At 50.1% G+C, this 23,477-nt stretch overlaps 10 protein-coding genes across 10 annotated transcripts; 5 read left to right on the top strand and 5 right to left on the bottom strand.

The window, feature by feature from the left end:
- Nucleotides 1–2,036: 2,036 nt before the first annotated feature.
- On the bottom strand, nucleotides 2,037–3,548 carry N7458_008805 (C2HC5-type zinc finger protein; the record flags this gene model as incomplete). The annotated part of the gene is made up of 1 exon (XM_056912187.1): nucleotides 2,037–3,548. The coding sequence occupies one exon, from the start codon at nucleotides 3,546–3,548 to the stop codon at nucleotides 2,037–2,039; it is 1,512 nt and encodes a 503-aa protein (XP_056761036.1).
- Nucleotides 3,549–4,760: 1,212 nt separating this feature from the next.
- On the bottom strand, nucleotides 4,761–5,728 carry N7458_008804 (uncharacterized protein; the record flags this gene model as incomplete). Its single annotated transcript, XM_056912186.1, has 2 exons — nucleotides 4,761–5,597; nucleotides 5,666–5,728. The coding sequence occupies 2 exons, from the start codon at nucleotides 5,726–5,728 to the stop codon at nucleotides 4,761–4,763; spliced, it is 900 nt and encodes a 299-aa protein (XP_056761035.1).
- A 594-nt stretch (nucleotides 5,729–6,322) lies between these two features.
- On the top strand, nucleotides 6,323–7,354 carry N7458_008803 (GNAT family N-acetyltransferase; the record flags this gene model as incomplete). The annotated part of the gene is made up of 1 exon (XM_056912185.1): nucleotides 6,323–7,354. The coding sequence occupies one exon, from the start codon at nucleotides 6,323–6,325 to the stop codon at nucleotides 7,352–7,354; it is 1,032 nt and encodes a 343-aa protein (XP_056761034.1).
- Nucleotides 7,355–7,651: 297 nt separating this feature from the next.
- N7458_008802 (putative metalloreductase transmembrane component) lies at nucleotides 7,652–9,886 on the bottom strand (the record flags this gene model as incomplete). Its single annotated transcript, XM_056912184.1, has 1 exon — nucleotides 7,652–9,886. The coding sequence occupies one exon, from the start codon at nucleotides 9,884–9,886 to the stop codon at nucleotides 7,652–7,654; it is 2,235 nt and encodes a 744-aa protein (XP_056761033.1).
- A 1,842-nt stretch (nucleotides 9,887–11,728) lies between these two features.
- On the bottom strand, nucleotides 11,729–13,371 carry N7458_008801 (purple acid phosphatase family protein; the record flags this gene model as incomplete). Its single annotated transcript, XM_056912183.1, has 2 exons — nucleotides 11,729–13,010; nucleotides 13,055–13,371. 2 exons carry the CDS (start codon nucleotides 13,369–13,371, stop codon nucleotides 11,729–11,731), a joined length of 1,599 nt encoding a protein of 532 aa, XP_056761032.1.
- Nucleotides 13,372–16,133: 2,762 nt separating this feature from the next.
- Nucleotides 16,134–17,100, top strand: N7458_008800 (uncharacterized protein; the record flags this gene model as incomplete). Its single annotated transcript, XM_056912182.1, has 3 exons — nucleotides 16,134–16,465; nucleotides 16,591–16,601; nucleotides 16,688–17,100. 3 exons carry the CDS (start codon nucleotides 16,134–16,136, stop codon nucleotides 17,098–17,100), a joined length of 756 nt encoding a protein of 251 aa, XP_056761031.1.
- Nucleotides 17,101–17,598: 498 nt separating this feature from the next.
- Nucleotides 17,599–18,816, top strand: N7458_008799 (3' exoribonuclease family protein; the record flags this gene model as incomplete). Its single annotated transcript, XM_056912181.1, has 1 exon — nucleotides 17,599–18,816. One exon carries the CDS (start codon nucleotides 17,599–17,601, stop codon nucleotides 18,814–18,816), a length of 1,218 nt encoding a protein of 405 aa, XP_056761030.1.
- Nucleotides 18,817–19,019: 203 nt separating this feature from the next.
- Nucleotides 19,020–20,894, bottom strand: N7458_008798 (aspartic endopeptidase; the record flags this gene model as incomplete). The annotated part of the gene is made up of 1 exon (XM_056912180.1): nucleotides 19,020–20,894. One exon carries the CDS (start codon nucleotides 20,892–20,894, stop codon nucleotides 19,020–19,022), a length of 1,875 nt encoding a protein of 624 aa, XP_056761029.1.
- Nucleotides 20,895–21,205: 311 nt separating this feature from the next.
- cyp1 (putative peptidyl prolyl cis-trans isomerase (CypC)) lies at nucleotides 21,206–21,805 on the top strand (the record flags this gene model as incomplete). The annotated part of the gene is made up of 3 exons (XM_056912179.1): nucleotides 21,206–21,238; nucleotides 21,290–21,331; nucleotides 21,392–21,805. 3 exons carry the CDS (start codon nucleotides 21,206–21,208, stop codon nucleotides 21,803–21,805), a joined length of 489 nt encoding a protein of 162 aa, XP_056761028.1.
- An 815-nt stretch (nucleotides 21,806–22,620) lies between these two features.
- On the top strand, nucleotides 22,621–23,340 carry N7458_008796 (uncharacterized protein; the record flags this gene model as incomplete). The annotated part of the gene is made up of 1 exon (XM_056912178.1): nucleotides 22,621–23,340. The coding sequence occupies one exon, from the start codon at nucleotides 22,621–22,623 to the stop codon at nucleotides 23,338–23,340; it is 720 nt and encodes a 239-aa protein (XP_056761027.1).
- Between the last annotated feature and the right edge of the window lie 137 nt (nucleotides 23,341–23,477).

The raw sequence follows: 23,477 nt of genomic DNA, 5'->3' as shown, positions 1-23,477 counted from the left end.
CCAGGGAAGAGTCCAAGATTCGACATGTTGATGAGCTGGAAGTGTTCAGCATATGCAAAACATATGGAGAAACGCGTCAGGGAGTAGAGTAAACAGGTGTTCTGACCTTTGGTAAACAAAGTGGGTGGTGAGGGAAGAAGAAGAAGAAAATGGTGTTGTGTTTGTGTTGAAGATATATCTCTCATTTCTTTGTTGACACTTTTGATTCATGACCCCAAACAAACTATATTTTTCTTTCAACACGTGTAATTTACTAGAAGAAAGACTACCTCTTTTATATTATTATGAATAAAAAATAGATAGAGTCTTTAAGAGTATAGTATAATCTTCTATATAGAGTTGTAAAGAGATGTATAGAGTGATAGTATATTTTAGTGAGGTAGGGGTTCAACTAAAGTTGAACCCCTACATAATTATTAATCATATGCATAAAAGTAAGTATAAGAGCTCATCAGGACCCAAAATAGTTTGGGTACGTGTGAGGTCGGGTACCTCATGGGTACCCAAAATTAGTCAGAAATTTTTTGGGTCCGTGTGAACTTTTTTGGGTACGTGTGAGCTGGAACCCGCTGATTGATGACGAGAGATCCACCATAAGCGCGGGTTACTTGTATCAGTAAGACTCGCTCTCGTTCAATCGGATGCGACTGTAGGGAGTGGCGGCTACGGCCGGGTATTTGCAGTTCTTGTGTTTCCTTGTTGAGATGATGATGAGAGAGAAGATGTCTATCCGGAACTAGCTCACTGTGTCCCCTATTCGGGGAGACGGTAATCCCCAGTCCAAACTCCTTCCATTTCACCTATTTTACCCTCCTATACTCTACCACGATGATGATTTATTAATATAAAGTTATATATAGGATATTGAGTCTATCTATACGAATCTTTAGTAGTTAAAATATTTAGAGAAGGAATACTACGTAAGAAATCAAGGGTTAAAAATAGATAGTATACGGCCGTACTAAAAAATTTTATATACAGTAGAATATCATACTACGTAAGTATTTATATATTTTATAAGATCCTAATATTATTTTCTTCTAGAATATAGAATTATCTACTACTCTATTATTCTAAATATATTATATTTAATCACTACAATTTCTTACGTACTAAGCTTAGTATAAGTATTTAAACTACTACGATCTAATATCTCGATACTAAATATCCTATATATAGCTTTATATTAATAAATTCTTATCGTGGTAGAGTGGAGTATGGTAAAATAGTTGAAAATGGCGGGGAAAAGTGCGTTTGGGGAGAAAGTTCGTTTAGACCGGGAATCACCGTCTCCCCGAATAAGGGGGGACAGTGAGCTAGTTACGGATAATTCTGGTGATTTTGTGTAGAAGCTGGAAGTGGGAGGGTCCCCCACGGGGCAAATTCTTGGAGACGCGGCCGAGTTATGCTTATTTGGGAGTTGTGGGGGAGAATGAAAGCAACACGAGGGCACAGAGCTCATGGAGAATGACTATTCGGCATTTGGGAAAAGTTGCTCATGTTGCGGTCATATGTGTTCTCTATAGCCTATGGATTTTAGGTTCTAGTTGCCCTGCTCTGGTTTATAGGTGGTATGCTTTTGCATTGCAGGCAAACAGCCAAGAACCTTCCCCTCTGGTAAGTAATCCACCTGTCCCTCGGTGGATCTAGAAGGGCTTCTTCTTCTTCTTGGGGACATAGCCGCCGGTACCCGATATCTTTCATATCTCGTCTTTTATCCGCTCCACAGTGGATCGCGACTGAGGGGAGGAGCAGGTGCAACTGCCTCAAATGGGTAACTGATGGAGAAGGAGAGGGCGGGGGTTCTCTCGATCGAACAAGCCGAAATTGGGGAATGGATTGGCCAAAGGACAAGTCGGCAGGCAGGAGACTCCAAATGGGAGGACGAATTGGGGTCATCCTGCATCAACACGATTGACGAATGCAGAATCAGGATTGGGGCCAGTAGTGCTTATTCAGAATGTCCACTCGTGAAACGCTCGCCCACAAATCAGCAGGAAATGAACTGGGCAGGTTGTCAATCTCGACGTATCGGATCAAACCGTCTCGTCGTGTCCATGCAACCCACCATCCAGAATCCATTGCTCGTTATCGTCATTGTCATCCTGCACACGACGCCACGTTTGCTTCCGTTCTGCCCGATCCGCAGGTTCGGTACTTTTGCCTTCGGGAGCGCGCCAGACTGGACGCATCAGCCCTCCCGCTGCAAGCAGGGGATTGTGACTAAACGCGTGTCCTTTCGACGATGCTTCCTCGGGCTCGGCAGCATCGTCGGGCTCTGGCTCACTAGCTGCCGGAGTAGATTCGACAGCCGCGGTTTGGTATACCCGTCGAACTTTGCCGCCCTTGATATCAAGGCTCATGACGGTCTTTTTCTTCTCCCATTCCGGGCGAGCCTTCTCCTCTATTTCTCTTTGGATGCGCTGCTGCTTTTTCAAGGCGAGCGCTCGCTGCGCGGGACTCATCCATAGGGTTGAGGCCACATTTGGTGTCTCAAAGTCGGCAGCCTCGTCCACAACCTTGGTTCGACGGGCATTCTGGGCTTGGAACTGGAGAAGCTTGTCCCGGTGAGCCCTCGCCGCATCCAACTTGCTTGGTGTGGCGGGTCCAGAGCCCGTCGGTCTTGGACCGCCCTCGTGGTGGACACTTTCATTATGAGCGCGCATTTTTTCTTGCCCGCGCTCCGCACGCAATTCCTTGATCATACTCTGGATCTCCTCCGCAGAGAGAAGGGATGTCCCACAGAATGAGCAGGGTTGGAGACCTTCCAGCGAACAGATAATTTTGCCGCAATTAACACAATTCGGGGCAGGATCGAATAATGGGTGAATCGTAGCATAGCAGTTGCATTTGCGCTTCTCTGAGCCCAGGGTTGGGTTAGTGGAAACTTCTAGCATGGCAATTGCGGCCGTTAGATCGGAGATATTGTTGGTGGTAAGGGATCCGCCTGATTTCGAGGGGCTTCCTGAATTACCGCCAACTCCTCCATGTCGACTCGGCTTGCTTGTTTTCGATCGCACATTTGGTAGCATATCCGACAGGACGGGGCCCGAGGCAGAGGGAGGCGGTTTCGAGGGGGCCGCGGGTTTTGGTGAATGGGCACGAGAAGAGGCAGAGGATCCAGGCGCAGAAAGCACAGATGAATGTGCCGTAGGTTTGCTGGCAGACATATAATCCTCTCCCTGCTGGGACTTCATGTAGCCTCCGCCCACATCGCCATAGTTCTCAGGGCGGCGTGGGGGACCAGCACTGTGCAACGGCTTCTTCTCCTTTTTGCTTTTCCCTTTCGGTCGGTCTTGCGTATTCGTAGCTGCTGAATGATAGCTCTGAGCAGAGGATGCTGCAGCGGGTCCGTCATTGCGACGCGCGTTGAAGGAGGTGATGAATTCGAGGGCCGCGGGGGAGTCGCCGAGGAGGTTTTTCAGGTGTTCGGCGCAGGCGTCTTTAGAGAGGGAGGCTGAATAGTCGACAATTTGCTTCAGCGACTCTTCATCCAGCGGGATCAGCTGGCTGAGCCGAGGAAGGGCCCAGGCTGAGAGGTCCGGCATGGTTATGGCGTTGTGAAATTGGTGAGAAGCATGGAAAAACAACGTTGGTCGAGGTCAAGCAGCGGAAGTGGCGATTTGTCTTGTGGAGCTCCCCACATCTGAACTATACCCGATCTATACCCCGACAGAATCATACAAGTAGAGGGCTTAAAGCAAACCAGCGCCAGGAAAAGCAAGGTCCACGAGATAGAAGATATAGAAAGAGAGATGCTATCAAGATCAGACATATCATGTTTCTGTCACTTTCACGACTCTCTAGATAGATAGGCCCATTCCTACCATCAATCCCGATTCCCAAGAGCTAGGGCCATCTTCAACCTCTCCTCGTATGCTTTTGAAATTCGAATGCTGGCAGGCGCATGGCGACACTCAAAGTCCCTATCCCTCACCTTGACTCCCTGTACTATTCGATAACACCCATACTCGTCACTGCAATGGCCCGGGCCCGAGACCAACTCGTTGTCGAGCCTCGTTCCTCGTTCCTCGTTCCGCACAACACCCACACGCACAAGATAGATAATTCAATATTTTTTTCAGTTCAGGGAAGGGTAATGGGCATATTTCGTTACTTTAATCCAGCACTATGAGGCTGATAGTATGAGTGCTACGTACAGATGAGTTCGTTCTTCAGTATATTGAAATAGACTGCCGACGTAGCAGGTCGAATAGATACGAAAGCATTAACACATTAAGCCCCATCGTTATAGAGAGTGAAAATATTTTCAGTAGAGTTCAACCCTACTGTAGGGTTCCAGGTGCAGGATTTCTCTTTTTTAGACATTCTGGAAGGCGTATTGTTATTCTGAGGAAGACTCGATATCCATGAATGCGGAATGGCCAACTTCGCTAAAGGCATACTAGTGGACGGTCTGAAATACACGACACTGCGTACTTTTGCACTATCGTCAGCGCCAAAAACTCTCGGTGAATGATCACATTAAAACAGAAAGAAATGCCGTGCCATGGCCTAGTGTATGGTATGAAGTAATGTACAAGCCTATCCCACCCTCATCATCATCGTCATCTATGCAAATTCTTGTGTAGGTCAGACCAGACCCAGAGACGCCATAAGCACATTGAAACCATGAAATCAGTCAAACGCCGGTGACACCCTGAAAGGTAAAAAAAGCAAGTCGGATGGAAAACGTAGAGCCCTGAGGAGGGAAGGGCGAAGAGTCTCTGGGAGAGAAGTGCCTTCCATAGGCCCCCTCTTTAGTCTGCATTTTCGCTCTTGACATCGTCGTCATTATCTTCCACCGTAAATGAGTTCTTGAGCTTGCTTGGCCCGGGCTTCGTGCTTGAAGCCTTCTTGGACACGTTCAGCTTCTTCTTTTTGGTCGGGCTAGGACTGCCCTCATCGTCTTCATGTGGACGTTTGGGAGCCGATGAGGTCGGGCTGCTGGCACCACTGGCGCCGCTGTCGGTGGGTGTCTTGTTACGAGTACTGCTGCCACGGCCAGAGATGTTCATGCAGCGGTCCAGGTGCTGGGCTACTCGGTTCATGACGAAATAGCGCGGACAGATGGGACACTTGCTGGTCGGGACTTCCGGGATAGTGCTGTCCTTGTCAGACTTTTTCTTCTTCGGGTTCGGCATCACGGCAAACATTTTCCCGTGAACATCGTGGCCGGGCAGGGTGATCAATGGTCCGTTCTGGCAGTATTCGGCGTTCGGATCCGGAGGAGGTCGGTAGCCTGCACCGACTGGAGGATATGAGAGGCGCGGGAGACGGCAGTCCGGGCAGATAATTTCCTTGATGGTATGCATGGGGTTCCCCTTCAAGTAGACTTTGCCGCGGTCGAATGTCGCAGCATCGGTCTCGAGGTGTGTGTTTGCCAGCTTGGCCGCATCGATCACAACTTCTTTTGTTTTTACATCGGCTGGTACCGACTTGCTGGGAGTCTCATCCAGGACGGTTGCCTCTGCCTCCGCTTTCTGGCGAGCGACGACCACCGCGGAGCGCATGCGCGCCACCTTTTCCTCGCGGTGGACCTTGGCGACGAGGTCATGGATGATATTGTGGAAGGTCTCATTCAAGATGTCGGTTGACTAGATTGCATTATTGGGTTAGAGTTCCTGCTTTGAGACCCTGCAGAGTATGGCAGCCGGTCACATACCACTTTAGCGATTGTTCCGGCAGGATAGGTCGGCCTGCGGCTCGCAGTGTTGGAGTCGGCCATTGTGGGAGTTGTCCGGAGGTTTCAAACCTCGATTTGTATCCGTTCCTGAATCACCGAAGACTGAGAGCTGTACCTGCCGGCGACACAGTTCGGAACCCTTTTCACGCCGCGGGTCACGGGTCTAGTTCTCCATGCGCCGGAAATCTATGCAGGAGATGCTAATCGAAGTAGTGAGGTCGGAGTCGGTCCGAGATATCGCGGGGTATCAAGCATAAGTAGAGAAGACCGGGGAAGGAAACGAGCAGGCGAAAAGAACGGCGTTGGATGTAATACCCTAGTGCCTCGAAGGCCCGGTTAGCTGAGGTTGAAAGGGCCTCGCGGTGTGCCGCGACTGGGCCGATCAGGGGCCGGGCCAGGATGGATCAAGGCAGAGAAAGTAACCTTCCCTGGGCCGGAACAATTCAAGACAGACAAAAGCAAGCAACTCACCGATTGAAGAGCCTACTGGCTGATCCAGCTGTCGGAGGGAAGGAGATGAGGCGGACAGCCAACGATGAGGCTGGCAGGTTGTTCTCACCCGGGGCTTATCTTATCGCATCTCCGCATTCGCCCTCTCTCATCTTCTGTTCCTGTCCCTCGAGAGCCCCCCTCCAAATGGCCTACCAATTCTTTGCCAAAAGCCCAGCGCGGTCCTCAAATCAGCCTGTCTCTCCTCCTCCAGTCCGACAGGCTCAGCCGCCTATTCACCCGCTGCCGCCCCAGCCACCGCGCTCTGCTGTCGCGAGCCCTCGACGGGCCACGAATGCCTCCCAGGAGCCGTTTACGCCTTACCCGGGAGATCTCTCCGCGCACTATGCGACTCCTCATCCGCATATTACAATAGACACGATTCGCACCGCTCATATCCCTTCTTTAACGAGAATTACGGGCTTGCTGCTGCCTATTCGCTACCCAAACTCGTTCTACACGAACACCATCACAGATCCCGTTGTCGCGTCCCTGTCACGCGTCGCGATTTACCATGACCACCCGGTTGCTGCTGCGCCCAACCCCAGCGCCACGTCTGGATCAGATAAAGTGATTGGGGGTATTCGGTGTCGCCTGGAGAAACAAGATCCAGACCGAGAGGTTCAAGGCCGTGTCGCGACCAACCTCTATATTCAAACGCTGCATCTGCTGTCTCCTTACCGGGGCCATGGCGTGGCTGCTTCACTATTGAACTCGTTGATATTTGCATCGCCGCCTGATTCCAAGGGGAAATCCCAAGTATCCGAGATTGTGAAGCACTACAATATACGCTCCGTGACCGCGCATGTCCACGAAGCCAACGAAGATGGCTTGAGATGGTATGTTGCTCGTGGGTTCAAGGTGCAGGACGGTATTGTGGAGGGATACTATCGAAGATTACAGCCTTCGGGTGCAAAGGTCGTGCGATTAGACCTACGATGGAATGACGTGGCAGATGATCAAAGCCCAGTCACTGTGAAGAAGAATGCCTCCCAGAGTACAGTCAGAAGTGACCCCGATGATGAAGGGTGGGAGAAGGTCGAGGCTGAGGACGACGAAGACGATGATCATGGTGTTCAGCTATTGGGTGAGTCCCAAGTCCTGGATAAGGACGAAATGACACCCTCGAGGAAGCGCAAAGCAGAGGAGGAGAATGGAAACATGCCTCAGCGAAGGTAGTTTTTGCGTATGTTGCAGTGACTTGCGTGTTATGCTGTTTGAATTACTTTGGATACCCTATACATTACGAAGAGTCTTCGTCAAGTCATGCAATACAAGCGCTCAGACTTTTGTGATATAGAAGCTTCGAGTTTACGATTTAGAGCAAGTCATTCTAACACTAATGGGTATATGTGCTTTATTGAGATATAATAATTACAGTAAATGATCCAGCGTCCATTCATCAAACAAAATGGTTTGATCCGCGCCAAGGGTATCCAGTGAACAAAGGTGAAGAAGATGAGAAAAATCGCTAGATTAGATGTTATAATTCTCCGCATGCAAGAAGATCTCATCTCGAGAGGAACCCGTCATAACTTGCTGCTGGAGTTTAGCCACAGTATTGGCTACTTCCACACGCATACCGGGTGGCCCACAAACAAAGACACAAGCTCGCCGTCCAAAAGTCTTCGAGAAATCAGTAAGCATCTGCGAGATGTCGGGACGGAAATAATCTGTCCGCCAGTTGTCCCGTCTTAATCCGGGTTGGAAATAAGCAAATCGCGGTGTTGGCGCCGGTTGTCTTTGTTGCATGACTTGAGGGCTGCCAAATCCAAAGTCGAACGGAACGTTGTTGTTCAACCCATGTGCACCTGCAGCAGCATGTGGATCCATTCCAGGCTGATAATAGTGGCGGTTATTAGCGACGTGGGAAGCGGTATATGCTCCAGGCAAAGCGGCGAGTCCGTCTTCGTTCTCGCGTCGTAGTTCCTTTTCCCTCTCGGCGTCGCCTCCGGCTTCTTCGCGGATATATGCAGAGTTTCGCTTGTCAATGCCTTGTAGCATGCCGTAGATCTTCTCTTGTACGATGTCACGGTCTCCTGGGTCATCTTTGACGGCCGTCAGGAAGAAGTGACAATGCAGAATACCAGCGGGCGCGTGGTCTTTGCATATTCGAAGCTCTTCTTGGAACCACTCCATGGTCTCTGTGTTCTTCAGTGCCCAAATGACCTTGACCGATTTGGTGATGGCTTTGCCATCCCGAATCTTCTTGATCAGGTCCAGTAGCTGACTGGCAATCGCAGTGATACCACTGCCACCAGCAAAGAAAACCACGTCGTCAAAAGCAGCCATCTCACGCTGCATGCCACCATACGGCCCCTCTAAGAAGGCCGTGTACGTTCGGAAAGGGCCATTCTCAAGCGCTTTGCGAAACACTTTCCGTGTAAATCCACGAGAAGGTCGGAAGACAAGGGTACAGTCCCGGTATTCCTCGCCATACTCAGATGGGAAGTCGTCACTGCACAGGGATGCAATGGTGAATGGATGGCTCTCGAAGAAGGCGATACTCGGCATGCGTAAGTAGACATACTGGCCGGGGCGCCAGCGCATTTGAGTAGGAACCGTCACCTTAATAGCTCCCTGAGGAAGTAATGTCACTGCAGACTCTTCTCCAATCATGAAGGATGCCAGGCGGAAAGGATTCGTCCAGTTCAGATAGAACAACCGGATGATGTACGTGATAATCCAGATCACGACGGTTGTCCAAAGATAACCCCAGGATGACAAGAAGTTCTTGGTATGCCAAAAGAGCATCGCCACAAAGATCCAAGAAACGGGGATGTGAATAGCCACGAAAAGCTCGTACAATTTATGCCGGAAAAATGGGAGCGAGTGAACGCACAGGACTAATAAAGGGACGATGGCTGCTAACCCCGTACCATATACGTACATGGGCAGCGTGATGAACGTGCGGTAGTTGATCATAGCTCCGTCCTCCCAGATCGGAGTAATGTAGAAAGGGATCATATGCACAAGACTCAAGAACAGGCAAATGTAGGCGGACCACCGATGCAGCCCATTCAATCGCTCCGGGCCCAATCCTGTGAGCATGGAAATGAAGTTGGCCTTGGTACTGAGAGCCACGATCCACGGGACCATGGCAACTGCGAGCATGCCCGCTCGAATGGCCAAAGGTGGTGATCCGAGGGCAATCGACCAGTAGTACAAGGGCTGCGGCAGGAAGCAGTACAGAGCCACGAAGACCAGGGCGGCCAGAACGATGACTGTGACTGCTAAGGATGGAAAGACAAATTCCAGACTTCCGATCCTGACAACCGGTATAGGTCGATAAAAGATCCAGCGCATCAGTGCAATCGCTCTCTGCAATGGAATGACCCTTTGGACCAAGGACTCGCCGCGCTTGATCTGAGGTTTTTGAGTTGGTGCCGGGAAGAAATGCGCACTCGAAGCGTCCGTGCCAGCACTGGGGAGCTCATACTCATCGGGCGTCGACACATTGTTCGAGGAGCCACCGAAGACAATTGTTTGCTGTTCTTTGTACTTGGCGATCCGGATCTTGTCGCCCCAGATGTGATAAAATCGAATCAGCGAGGTGGTGACCAGCAACACGACCGCAAAGTAGACGAAACCGTAGCCATATTTCGCGGATTTCGACCACGGATCTCGGTTCATCTCCGCCAGCTCCTTATCGGTCGTGGATGCCGACACGACAACATTGACGCGCTTGGCGAGGGACTTGAGGAAGTCCATATTGAGTCTGGTACAGAGCGTATATGGGGTTAGAGGATCGGAGCTTGATCGCACCCTGTACGACTAACCACAATCATAAGCCCGGGTTATTCCTCTATTCTTCAGAAGGTAATGTAGCGGTCGGCTTACTCTGACTGTGTGGACTCTCAATGTATCGCGAGCAGGAGAAAGCACTCCCTTCCAAGATCTATCGCTGCGCCAACTTCATGTCATCGCGGGGGGTCGAGCAGACAGAGGTATCAGATGGAGTCGCAGCACGAACTGGTAATTTCGAGGGGCGATCCCAGCTTGATGTATGAGGGCATGAAGCGGGGGGCTTCACAAATAGCGCCGCCTCATCGTTGCTGTGACGAGAACGAGCCCACTGCATCGACCAGTCCTGCAGGACTGGTCGCTGGGCCAATAGCAGGCAGCCGGTGCATAGCGAGTCATGGACGGAGTAAATGGTGGCTCTCAGGGCGTCTCGCCGTGCAGTTCTGTGCGTGCGGAGTAAAAGCTCCCAGTGGGATGTGATGGATTAGCGCTGGGATAGCCAATCAGGCCCATTTGATGGAGGTGACTCGGGTGATGCAAAGTGATCCGCCCGCATTAGCGTGGAGGGGATGCCACCAATCGGGCCATCGGCAGTCGACTTGGAGCTCGATGGTTTGTTAAGGACAGGGCAAACGAGTGGCACATCATTGGGATGCTGCTATTATTATAACCATCGTAGTACTGTAGTACTGTACATCTTTGCCTATTCTATTTTTGATGTTGTATAGCGGTTGAAGCTCGTTTATACGTAGCTCTGGAAAGAGGTTCGTTCTCGTCTAGCAAAGCAAATACCTCATTCGGAACCACACTCGGCTATCTGAACCGAATAACTTCCTGCTGACGTGCATATCCGAGAAGAAGTTAATGAGAGCCTAAGAGGGTGTGAAGGAATGCCATTTCTAATAATATGTTAGCAGTAGGTACAGAGGGCGCGGATATATTCTTGACTTAAAAAATGGGCATATGGAAATGCAGCGGAGCAGGTTGTATATCTGACCTGCGGTGACAAAACTAGGTGCTTAACCAAAATCATGAACTGGAAGCCGAGGGCATTGTCGAGAAGGTTATCATTTAGCGTCCCTAATTACTCTGGCAATAGGCATACTATGTCACCTACCTAGATGCCTTCTAAGAACCAGAAATCCTTTACCATGAGGACATGTTCTCCTTGATCACCCTGATCGAATACTGAGCAGCGTCGCGTAAAATGCCCCTTTATATATTCCATCTACTCCTAGAAACTTATCAGTTGGCGGTCTGATCAGTTATACGTGACCCCTGTAAGTATTGTCGTTCCTGAGGGCTTGGTTAGCTGTCGTTACTCCTTGTAGGTTGCTGACAATCTGCCTCGTCACACTTGGTAATAATCAATCTATTATCTTATATGATCAAATAATGATGATCCTCTTTTATCTAGCTAGAGAAAGCTAAGCATATTTATAATTGATTTTTATGCAAACTTATCAGACGTATTTCTTGCATGTTATAGATCTAGATAGATCTAGCCTGCGTAGTGATCTTATGCAGTACAGTAGCTGTTTGATTGGTGATTGCTAGATCTGATGGTGTCTTGACTACAGTGGTGATGCATGTGGCATAGCTATTATATCCGCGATTTTATACCCAGATTATCCGATTGGATAGTAGTGGCTAGTATATAGCCTAAAGTATATACAAATTAAGCCGTACAGTGGTGTTTTCGGATAGGCCTTATAAACCTGTCAGTTTATTTAGGCAGTCAATTCTTTGCCCATCTCACACTAGATCCTCCCATATCCCGATACGATCCGACAAGCCTAAGCAACTAATCTACAGAGACGCGCCTGTGACAGCCACGGCTGCAGCAAGCAGAGCCCAAACGCCGCTGGGGACACTTAGAGCGGCGGCGGCACCGGCGGTAGCGGTAGCAGTAGGGGTGGTGGTATTGGAAGTGGTCTCTATAACCATGCCGGTGCTGCAAATGCGCTTCTTGAAGAGAGTGGCAGTGTCCATGACGCTGCCATTGTTGCTAGCGATAAAGTCATGGGTCATGTGGGTGCAGTTGTGGAAAGTCAGCTTAGACCAGCCGTAAGTAGCATTGGAAGTGTCAAGACCGAAGCGGCTGTAGTTCTTGCGGGCGGTGTCTAGGGCGTCGAGGCCGTCGTAGTGACCGGCAGCACCATTGGTGATATACCAAGGAGACGTGGGGTTGTTGAGCTCGGCGGTGTCGTAGACGTTGTTGTTAATGGGAGCCTGGCGCTCGTAGACGTGGGCGTGGCCAGAGAGCACGAGGTCAACGCTGTATTTGAGGAATAGTGGCTCAAAAACGTCCTTGCAGGACCAGCAGATGGTGCCCGACACGTTAGCATGGCTAAGATACCAGGGGCGGTGGCCGGCGACAATGACCCAGGGAGTCTTGGCACGGTCGATGGCGGCAAGGTCGGCCTCGAGCCACATCGTCTGAGCATTCATAGTGGCATTGACAGGGTCAGCGTTCATGCCTTCTGCACCGCCAACTTCGTCGGCACCAATCAAGCCATGACCGAGGTCGGTCTCAGTGTCGAGCTGGACAAAATGCACCATGCCGCTGTCGAACGAGTACCAGAAGTTTCCAGTGCCACCCGAGACGTCACTAGGCATGCGAAAGTGGTTTTTGTAGCCGGTAAAGTTGGTCTGACCCATGACGCAGATGTCAGCTGTATAAGAGATGTTGTGGACTTTGTCAGTGGTGCCGCCGTTATCGCACGTAGCTTCGTGGTTGCCAGGGCCGACCATGTAGGGCTTGATGGCGGTAACGTCCATCATCTGGTCGTAGTAGTCATTGAGAATGGCCTCGTAGACAGTGTAGCCCTCTTCGATGGTGGTATTTGGCAGGAAGCCCTGGATTTCCTCCTTAAGCCAGTAGTCCGCATAGGCAATATCACCAGGGTGCCAAATAAAGTCGAAATCATTCTGGTGATTGGCCAGTGACTCGATAGTGTTGGTCTCTCCCGGGGCCAGGACGTTCTGGGGCTTGACATCCGTGCCAGCGCTAGTAGTCAGGCCCCTGGTGCCCATGGTACCGAGGTCGACAACGACAGCGACGGAGAAGGGCGTCTTGTCACCGGCGACCCTGCTGGTGGTGAAATTGTAGGGCACTGACGAGTTGGAGTTGACCAGGGGGCGGGCAGGTAGAAGTAAGTTGTGTCAGGAGATAGGCCCGTGATGAGGACATGGTTGTTATAAGTCAACGAGGTCGGGTAAGTGACTGAGATGTTGGATGAGGCCGTCTCGTTGAGGTTGCTGTCCAAGAGGCCAAAGTGGACTGTAGGCCTGCTGAGCTGTTGGAACGTATTCCACGATATCATCATGCCGTTGTCGCCGTGATACGCGAGACGGATCTGCGAGTTGATGGCGTTGCTGGCCGCTGCAAGAGCCAGCTGGGGCATCGCTGCCACCGCGGCTGCGAGTTTAAGGTGACTGGCAAAGACCATTGTGACAGAGAGAACACAGGCAAAGGCAATGTCTTTTGGTTCTGTTCTGAGATTTCTAAGGGACGCCGTCTCGGTTCTCTCAGTCCCGTCCTCTCCTATGGGCAGATCAGGGCAGACAGCGAAGTACTTGAGTAGCTAATAATGCGAGACCATATTGCGGGGAGTAGACTAGCATCTGCAAGAAACAGTCAATTCCCACGCATGTAAAACGCACATGGCCTGCATGAGCAGCGTGGATGGAAGAATCTCTGTCGGTGATTCTCCCAACCGCACCTGCCCGATGAGCTTTTGCGACACCATAAAGGGCAAGCCCGCACGATGGAGCAAGCCTTGGCAGAACTCTGTTTCAACATTATTCACCATGTGGGTGATCTGAGCGCTTCCGTTGGACAACCACATGTGTCCCCTATGAGGCTATCGCTAAGTAGGTGTCGAACAGCTGCGGGACAGACAGGGAACCTTCGGCCATTGGCCAAGGCAGGGGGAATTCCACCAAAGCTAAGCTCCGGCTCGGCTTATCTCCGGCTTACCAAAGTATTCGTCTTAGGCTTGGCATAGGCGCCTGCCAATGACCATACTCGATCAGTAATTACAGCGCTTACTGCAACCTCTGTAGCAAGTAATACCAAGGCTGTGCGGCTAATTCTGCCTAGGGTTACCTCCTGTTGGGTGTTCCCTGGTGCTTGTTCTTCACGGTGTGTATCTGATTATAAGCCTCAACTCAGCGGCTAGCAATGGCCTTTTCGTTTTCTTTCTAAGCAAATACTACTTGATTTACACAAAAGAATGGAACTAATTGTGGCATTTATTTTATTTAATTAAAATCAACCCTAACACAGAAAATCAGGAAATCAGGAAATAGTTTGATCCTCGACTTGGATAGGTAGGTCTCTCGACTTGAGTCTAATCCTTCTTAATTAGGCTTAGTGCCTAAGTCTGGTAGACCCACTTTAACAACCTCAGCATACGCCCCACTCGTAACTTCAAACTGTTACGCGGTGCCTGCTGGTCACTATGAGGAAGTGCGGATAGGGTATAGTTACCTTAGTTGTTATTGGGTCATACACAAGAGGAAAATTGAGGAATAATTTAGAAATACATATCAAACAAAAAGAAAATTAGAAAGTATTTGCATGGTCTTTGTTCTTGGTCTCAGCTCTGGTTTCATACCATCAAACTGCGACTGTTGACATAAATATCCTATCTTGGTCTCCTCCTTGGTGTTATCAACGAAATTGTAAAATATCGCGCGGCCAAGGAACAAGGCATATTCTCCTACTCTGGAAGGTCTGACTGATCAAAAGGCTAGAATATACATTGAATCTCAGAGCAGAAATGCTGCAGCTTTGAGGAGTACAAAGGTTACGTATGATGTCGCATGCGTCCAGACACTTGACTGGTTTGACAAAGACATTCGAGACCCCTTTCTTCATACAAGTCCAACAACTCGACAGTGTCGGCTGATTCGTCGGACGAAATGCTTGGTTTTATTTCTTCTAACTTGTCGTTACTGTTTTCTTTCGCTGACCGGGCTGTTCTTCAATGAATCCAATTTCTTCGTCGGATTTTTAACCTTAATCAACCTCGACTTGCCGATGTCCAAAAGACTGTGACGAGTGACATCCCACTATCCCTATTCAAGCCATCTGGCCTCGCAGACGTATCTTTGACTATTCAATATCAAGCGGACCTTGAAATAATAGGTGCTGGAGCCTCAGGTCAAGTCTACTCTTTCTAGGTGGCTGGGCCTGTGTGCTACCGCGACAATAAGATACTATATCTTCAAGTACGTGTTAAAAGCAAAAAGACAATATTACCTTATCTCAGAAGGAGAAAAAGGCTGAAATATGATCAACTAGGCCCTGATCCCAGACATCCATCCTAAGCCAGTCACCCGTGCTGATGCTCATGCAAGAGGATAGCACCCTCGGGCGAGCAATTCTAAGCCCCACCTTTCTCGGGCTTAATGCCGAGGAAATCAGAATATCGAACTTTAAAAGAAAACAGAAAGTAAAAAGAATCCAAAATTGACTAGATTAGTGTTCACTAAGGGAGCTGGAAGCTGGCCTGGGGTAACAGATCCATTCTAATGACTACTATGTACAACCCTCTTCCGTATGCAATTACTTCATCTTTTTCCCGTCAACGGAGACAGCCAATGATTCTTGACCTGAACAAAACTTGAAGCCCACTTTTTAATAATATTAGCATGCGAGCACATGCTTACTTTTTTCTTCGAGCTCGGACAGTGCTTTTCAAATATTTCTGTGGGCTTAATCGGCACTAGTTTCCGATTGTTTCCCCATGTCAACGCATGGCGATCAAGAATTTTAGGGACCACTACAAATCTTCCGAGTCTTCTAATTGCTTCAAATTCTCTAAACGCCTTTTGTTACTTGATTTGCTTGAGTTCTTCGCAATCATTCACCTTCTTTCACATGAACCACCTCCTAGTCTGGAATATCTTCCACAATTTTGATGCAGACTTGACCACAGGGCACGCTATCCCAGATATGGCTAATGCCCCTTCATTTTCCTGATTTTGCTTGGTCGAAGTATGAACAAGCACTAGCCAAGCACCAAGAGCCCCATTTCAGACATCGAAGGCCACTAGGACGAGGTTCTGGCCCAAGATAGTACCATCGCTTGGCCATAGCCATTTACTTGACATTCTGGTTCCCAGTTTCTCCCCTCTTCATCTCCCTAATACTCTCGAAAAGATTACCTCGCCAGAATCTCCTATACATACGGAAGTCGACACCATGCCCAGCATCACCATCACTGATGGCTATACCTTCAGTAATTGGGGCCCTCTCACCACCACTTTTACAGCACCCGCAAGCTGTGCGACTGCGACGGGTAATTATATGATTGGGGCCAAATTCGAGGTTCCTTGCTTTCTATTCCAGGCGCAATGCTCCACAGATGGATTCTTTGGCTGTGTACTTACTGGCACGGCCTCGGTACAACAGACTCTCGACAGAAACCCTTCTGCAATGTATCATCCAGAGTATTTTTCACCAGGCCTGTATTGCCCATCTGGATGGGCTACTGAGGGTATCGCTGCTCGTGATGCCAACAACTCCCTCAGCTCGTCGGGCTGTTGAGCTTCAGCATATCACAAGTTCTGGGAAACCACTACCGACGACGTTTGTCGAATTCGAAAATACAACTACCCTGTTGATGGATCTTCTCGACCCGAACGAGACTCTCGCGAAGTGTTGCCCGAGGTATGTCTGTGTGATAAAGCGCAACCAAATGTCCCTCCTCGCTTAATATCAGTTTCCCAGTTCCATGACTGGAGATGTCGCTTTAGGCTGCAATTCAACTGTCCCGGAGTACAAGTTTAAGGAAGCTTGCGTGAATCTCATGCCAAATGAATATGTTGGTAAAGCAACGAAGACCCTCGTCGAACACCAGACTACCACGGAGGAGCTCGTGGCTACTCTCACAGGGACTTATCCAGTCACACCTAGTACGACCACTGTTGGTACCATGGCTATATCTGAACTCGTTGGAGCCTCTGTGATGCCCATGTTAGCTCTTATCCATCATCAGTCCGATCTCAGCGAAACAGGATCAGGGACCGTCAAATCCTCACAGACTACGTCTACCTCCAATGCGGCTGCAAAAGGTGCTCCGAGCCCGAGGACATGGAATAACTTGGGTGCGTTGTTTGGGATATCTGTAGCTGCAATGGTGTTGGGTGCTGCTGTTGTACTTCCATGATGAATGTCCGAGAAGACTGGGGGAGACTGATGGCGACTGGAGAACCTTCTGTTTTCAAACAAATTGGGGATGGCACACCACTATCAGGTAATTTGTAAGTTAATCTTCGTGAGACAATCATCCAAGGATCGGGCTCCTATATTTATGTATGCAAGCTAGGCTTCGAATGCTGCGATGCGGCAATGCAGCCCGAATGTATGCGTATTGCCCATGATAACAGACATTGTATTTGACCAATCAGGTCAAAGAAGGCGGGTGGCACAAAAGGGGAATTTACAATCTTAGTCGGTAAAATCATTTTCAAATCTTGAAATCTACAGATTCTCTCCGCTCACCGTCTCGAACATGATGACTGCATCTCGTAGTGGGCCTCAGGCTCTAATCTCCACACCCACCGCCTTTGATAGCAAATGATTCTGCCGCCCAGTGCTCGCTTTTTCCTCAAGCCTGCCGATCTACAATACGCAAGACAATTGAGTGCCATCAAAGCTCTTCACCATGGCCCCCCCAGCCGCAACGGCTGCTCCCTCGGTTCCGCCGTCTCTCTCGCTTCCTCCATCGCAATTTGCCCGCCTCCAGCCTCACGCCTACCTACTTGGCCACCTCTCTCCTCCATCGGCGAGCAATCAGCCTTCCATTCGCGCCAATGGCCGCGCACCTTCGCAATTCCGTGTCACATCTGCCAATGCAGGCTCGCTGACCCATACAAATGGCAGCGCTGTAGTGCGCATCGGCGATACCGCCGCTGTATGCGGCGTCCGTGCGGAGCTCTTACACACCGAAGATATCGCCTCGTGGAGCGTCTCGCAAGCGTCAGGTTCTAATAAGCGTCGGCGTCTAGCAGACCTGGGCGAGAAGCCAACCGAGGAGGATGAAGATGAAGATCCAGAGGAGGACCGCGCCCATATCGAAGATCTCAACCTGCTTGTTCCAAATCTCTCCTTGAGCACCGGCTGTGCGCCAGGCTTCATTCCTGGTGCGGCGCCTTCTGCGCTCGCCCAGTCACTTTCCCACCAGATTCTCTCCCTTCTACACAGCACACGCTTAGTGCGCGCGGATGACCTCCGTGTCTGGTATCAACCGCCCAATCTTGGACCAGAGGAACTGGAGCGACACAACGACGAAGAGCAAATGGATGTGGACGCCGAGCAGAGCGCGACTGCCGAGGAAAAGCCCCGTGAAATTAAGGCTTTCTGGGTTCTTTACATTGATATCATGATAATCTCACTCGCTGGAAACCCCTTCGACGCTGCATGGGCTGCTGTGCTTGCCGCCCTCCGCGATACGAAGCTCCCTAAAGCCTGGTGGGACGTCGACAACGAGACAATCGTTTGCTCGGACAGTGTTGCAGATGCTCGCAAACTATCTCTTCGTGGCTTGCCTGTCGCAAGCTCATATGGTGTCTTTGAGGCGGATGCTGCGGCAGGATGGCGTGCAAACGTTATCCCTGATGCTGTGGAGGAAAACGCACAAGCCCAAAAAGACAAGAAGGGCTCCCCCGAGAGGTGGATCCTTGCAGACCCAGATGGCTACGAGGAGGGCTTAATTCAGGAGCGGGCCTGCGTCGTTATTGATAAGGAGAAGGATGGGAAGACGACTATCGTGAAAATGGAGAAGAATGGGGGTTGGACTGTTGACACTGAGGATCTTCGACAGTTGGTGGAAATGTCAGCTCGGAGGTGGGACGAAATGAAACGGATACTAGAACAATGTTAATGGGCCGGAGATGAACAAAAAGAAACAAAGGATACCACTTCATGATCTGTTTGAATAGAATCTGATTTTTAAGCACAGGATATCATACATTGTATCGTTAAACAAGCAAGCTTTCAGTCTGTGGGAAAGCTTCTAATCACACCGGCCCCCATCTGGCACTTATCAATGCATCGCAGGCTTTCTGGGAGTTCCACGTCTCTTCTTCAGTGGAGGTTCATCATTCCACTCACCAACATCGGGAATAGACACCATCGAATCTCCTTCTGTAGTAGAGCGCCCTGCAGAGTCAGGACTGGCTTTTTTTGAGACTTCTCAGGGAAGGAGATCGAAAATGAGATCAACTCCAGGCCTCCTTGGTCTTTGACGCCCTTGTCCTGCTGTTTCTTAGAATCAGCTTCATCCGAATTCTTGTCCCCAGGGGCTTCTTTGCTATTGCCCTCCTTGTCATTTTCCTGCTGAGCCTTCTCCGGAGGAGCATCATTAGGGCTCGTTGTGAAAAGCTTAAGATCGCCGGAGAGGAGACGCGAAAAAAATGTCTTATGCTCTTGGGAAGCAGCATCGCCACTCTTTTCCTTTTCAGACTTTTTGTCCTTGCCTTCGGCTTCGCCCACTTCCTCCTCCTCCTCTTCTTCTGCATCAGAAAAGTCCCACATGATGCTAGTCTCTCCACGGATGAACGCCATTCCCCACAATGAAATCAGTACGCCAGGAACCAAATATAGCAGGGCGGGCTGGGCATGGTTGGAGTATTGCATGGCGAGTAAAGTTGTGATCATTCCGACGACGTATCCAACAATACTGGCTTTGAAGTACGCCTTGGGAAAAGATCGCGCGTCCGAGTATGGTGGCTGGAACTCTGGGACTTGCGGTTTCACCGCTGGAGCCCAGAAGCGCTCTCCCCACGATCCAGTTGCCCGTTGATATTGAGGTTTGACAGCCTTGGCATCGAGGCCTTGGAGCTGCGCTTGTTGGATTCCTTTCTGGCGGTAGTAGAGGAATAGGTCAAATCGTAATGCCAATCCAATCATCATTCCGGGGATGACAATATCTCCCAAGCCCAGCATGGCTAACGCTTGAACATCGGGTTCTTCACCAGGACTCGGTGGTCGAGGGAAAAGAAGCTTGATTGGAACATCCAGTTTGGTGGCAACTGTGACCATCAACGGGGTGAAGAAGACAAAGTAAATATCGTAGAAGAACAACGACCCTAGAATCAACGAGCCCGTCCAGAAGGTAGACGGTGACATGAACTGCAGCGCTCCATAGCTGAAGCTAAACCCGAGAAAGTTGGTCAGCCACCAAGGCTTGGTCACAAAGGCAAAGTACCCCACAGCAGCAAGAGCAAAGAGTCCGCTGAGAAGGTCGAGCAGGCCCACGAGGGTTTTGACATCGAAAAGACCACGAATGTGAGCCCGCAGTCGTAGGCGTTGATATGACACATTGCGAGAAGCCCACATCAAAGCAAAAACCCAGTTTGGAAGCGGGACTGCGCCTAAAATTCCAGGGAGAGGCGAGTGTCGAATATGTGTCGCGACCTCTGACCTGTTGTTCACCGATTGAGCAACAAATGTACGCTCTGACTGTTCTGCATGCCATATCTTCCCCCCGAAGTGATAATGCCTCGGAAAGACAAACGATCGGGCAATCAACAAGGTATCCTTGAGGAAAGCGATGGCGAAAAATACACCCATCCAAGAGAAGTAGAAGCTGAGAATCTTGTTGAGAATTGCGGGATCTTCCAGCCATTTGATGACCAGATACAAGCCTCCTAGAGTGAGACCTGCAGTCAACGGGAACATGAGAGCATCAGATGGCTCAAGTCCCTCCATTTTCTGGACTGGTCCCGACTCATCGTCGGACTCGTCATTATCGGAATTATTTCCATCCTTCTCGTTGTTTTTCTTGGGAGGTTTGGCGGCGGAGGAAGGTCGAGAAAGAGAGGCATGCGCGCCAATCCAGATAGGAAAGAGGGAGGCGACGAGCAAATGTCCGTAGGTCGGTAGGAGGGGTTTGAGGCGTTCAAAATGGTAGATTGCGAGCCCAAGCAGCTCCGCGACGGGGCTGACCTCTTCCGACATGGTTTCCGGGTGTGAGAGAGATCGCTCAAGGGGAGAGACAGATGGCTTACGGAAGCCAGAAACACAGACACACTGAAGACAATAAAAGAGCGACTTATTCCATAGTGGCCATCAGATGCAGAGTGAGGGAATGTTGAAGGTTGCTGGATCAGATGTTCTGTGAGATGCCGCGCCAAGCTCCACCTTCCGGTCCCGCAGCTCTTGCACTTTCCCTCTCTTCGTCTCTCTCTCTCTCATCCTGCGCCATTGTTACCTGTCCCCAGCTTGTTATCGATCCCAGGCCCCGAAAAAACACATACTTAATTTCAATCATGACAACAGACGTGGTTTTCGATACCTCAATGGTAATACTTCAAGGTCATTACAGTTACCTACCAAAGACTAACACTTCCTAGGGCTCCTTCACTGTCGAGCTCTACAACACTCACGCGCCCAAGGTTCGTAAATCGCCACCTGATCAGCAAGTCTATTCCGAAACTAACAGTCGAGTTGCTTAGACTTGCAAGAATTTTGCTACCCTTGCGCAGAGGGGCTATTACAACAACGTGATCTTCCACCGCATCATCCCCAACTTCATGGTTCAGACTGGCGATCCTACCGGCACAGGTCGAGGAGGAAGCTCTATCTATGGCGAGAAATTCGAGGACGAGATCCGCGACGACTTGAAGCATACCGGCGCAGGCGTCTTGAGTATGGCGAACAGCGGTCCGAACACGAACGGTAGCCAATTCTTTGTCACACTTGCGCCGACGCCGTGGTTAGACGGGAAGCACACAATCTTCGGCCGCGTCAAGAGTGGGATGCGAGTGATCCAACGCATGGGTCTAGTCAAGACAAACAGCGAGGATCGGCCCATGGATGAAGTCAAAATCATTCGGGCTCGAGTGGTGGAGGAGGGAGCTGAGGCGTGAACCAGCATGGTCCATACAACTCCATTGCAGCTCAATGGAGGGACACCTCTGCGATTCAGCTACCTTCCTTTCTGACCCAGCCACGAACACATATCCCGCGACCGAGGTTCAGTTGTCCTTCGGCAGAAGAGGTTCAAACTGGGGCGGCAGCCAGTGCACTAAGCACGAGTTGAGCTCGAAAATATTCCTGCTCGCGCCCATTGACCATGGCATCGGGACTTGCGCCCATCTACGAAGCTACGAGATTCATCATATGGGAGGAGCTGACTCCTTTAAAACCAGATAGTAGACGAATAAATGAATGTATCACTACAAAACGAACCGCTTCTGTCAAATGTCTCCATCCAGAGCAGCAGATACAGAGTGAGATCTTATCTGCCACCCCCACGACGAGCACCAGTGAAGGCATTCGTCATGAAGCCCGGGATTGTCATGTCATGGCAGCCGGGCTGTGCAAAGCACTGGGAGTGGCATGGGAGAAAGAAAGCTCTGCCGACAGGAATTTTCCTTTTAAGTGGGCGCCCACAAGCGTGCTGAGTAAGCTTCAATCACGTGTCTGTTGTATGTATAGATCAAGTCGCTGGGAGTTGACAAGACAAGAACAACTAACTGTCCGAGGTTTTACGAATCAGACACTTGATACTTAGGTAAAGTCATGTGTTGTATCAGCTTCATTTGGTTTAGAATATAGAGGGGGTGGGTGACCAACACAAGCCGGGTACATCGTATTTGATTCGGGAACTCGAGGACTCGAGAGAGCTTCCTCGTTTAGCACCCCTTTTCCCATTCGATCCCTCAATCGCGAGCTTGCTAACATGCCTCTCACTATTACGACGCCATCTACAGTCATAGCGAGCGCTATCGTTGAGCGTGTGCCTGGCTTTGCCTACGCCCGGGGGGCTGAGGTCACTTTTCGAGATACCCCGCGGCGCGGTGAACCAGGCATCTACGAAGCGCGAAACGGCGAGCTAGCACTAGCCACCCAAGGCACAACCCAAGCGCAGCGCTCCTTCCTTGCGGAATTATTTCAAGGGGAGTTCAAACGATATCCTGGGCAAGATGCGCTCTATTTCACAACGCAATGTCCAGTGCTGCATGTCCCTAGCCATCTCGCGCTGTCCAGCACGATTGAACAGAAGGCTATATTGGACGACTCTCGCGCGCCTCTCGCTCATGCTTCTCATAGCGCTGTGATTGCTCCCTCTGATATCCCACGTCTTACCAAACTGGCCCAGATAGCCCCTCTACTCTCTCAGAGTCAATCCTTTGCCAGGATCGAGTCATCCATTCTAGATGCTCTTCATGAGTGGTGCAAGCCAGGCTTCAACTGGGGCGATTGGAATAAATCTGATGAAGCTATCGCCCTTTACAACAATGATCTCCTTGAACAAGCTACTCCTGCGCAGCTTGAAAAGCTCCTTACCGCAATCCAACGCCAGGACCGCTTCGTTGAAGGCACAATTGAACAAGCATACAAATCTAATTTACTCACGCGCATTGCCCGACGAGCAGCGGCAATTATTCAACTATCCTAGGAGATCTTCTTAATGACTTATGACATGATTTCAGGTGCGTGAGTATGTCTTGACTCGTCTGAACCTCATCGTGGATATGTACATAGCCTCTGTGGCACCCTGCCTTCTATATTTCCCGCTGAATGCATACTATAGTC

Source organism: Penicillium daleae, assembly GCF_028827525.1.
Source record: "Penicillium daleae strain IBT 16125 chromosome Unknown utg000008l_segment0_segment0, whole genome shotgun sequence".
In the NCBI taxonomy this organism is placed as follows: Eukaryota; Fungi; Ascomycota; class Eurotiomycetes; order Eurotiales; family Aspergillaceae; genus Penicillium; species Penicillium daleae.
Note: the sequence above shows the minus strand (reverse complement) of the source record. Positions and strands in the feature narration are given on the sequence as shown.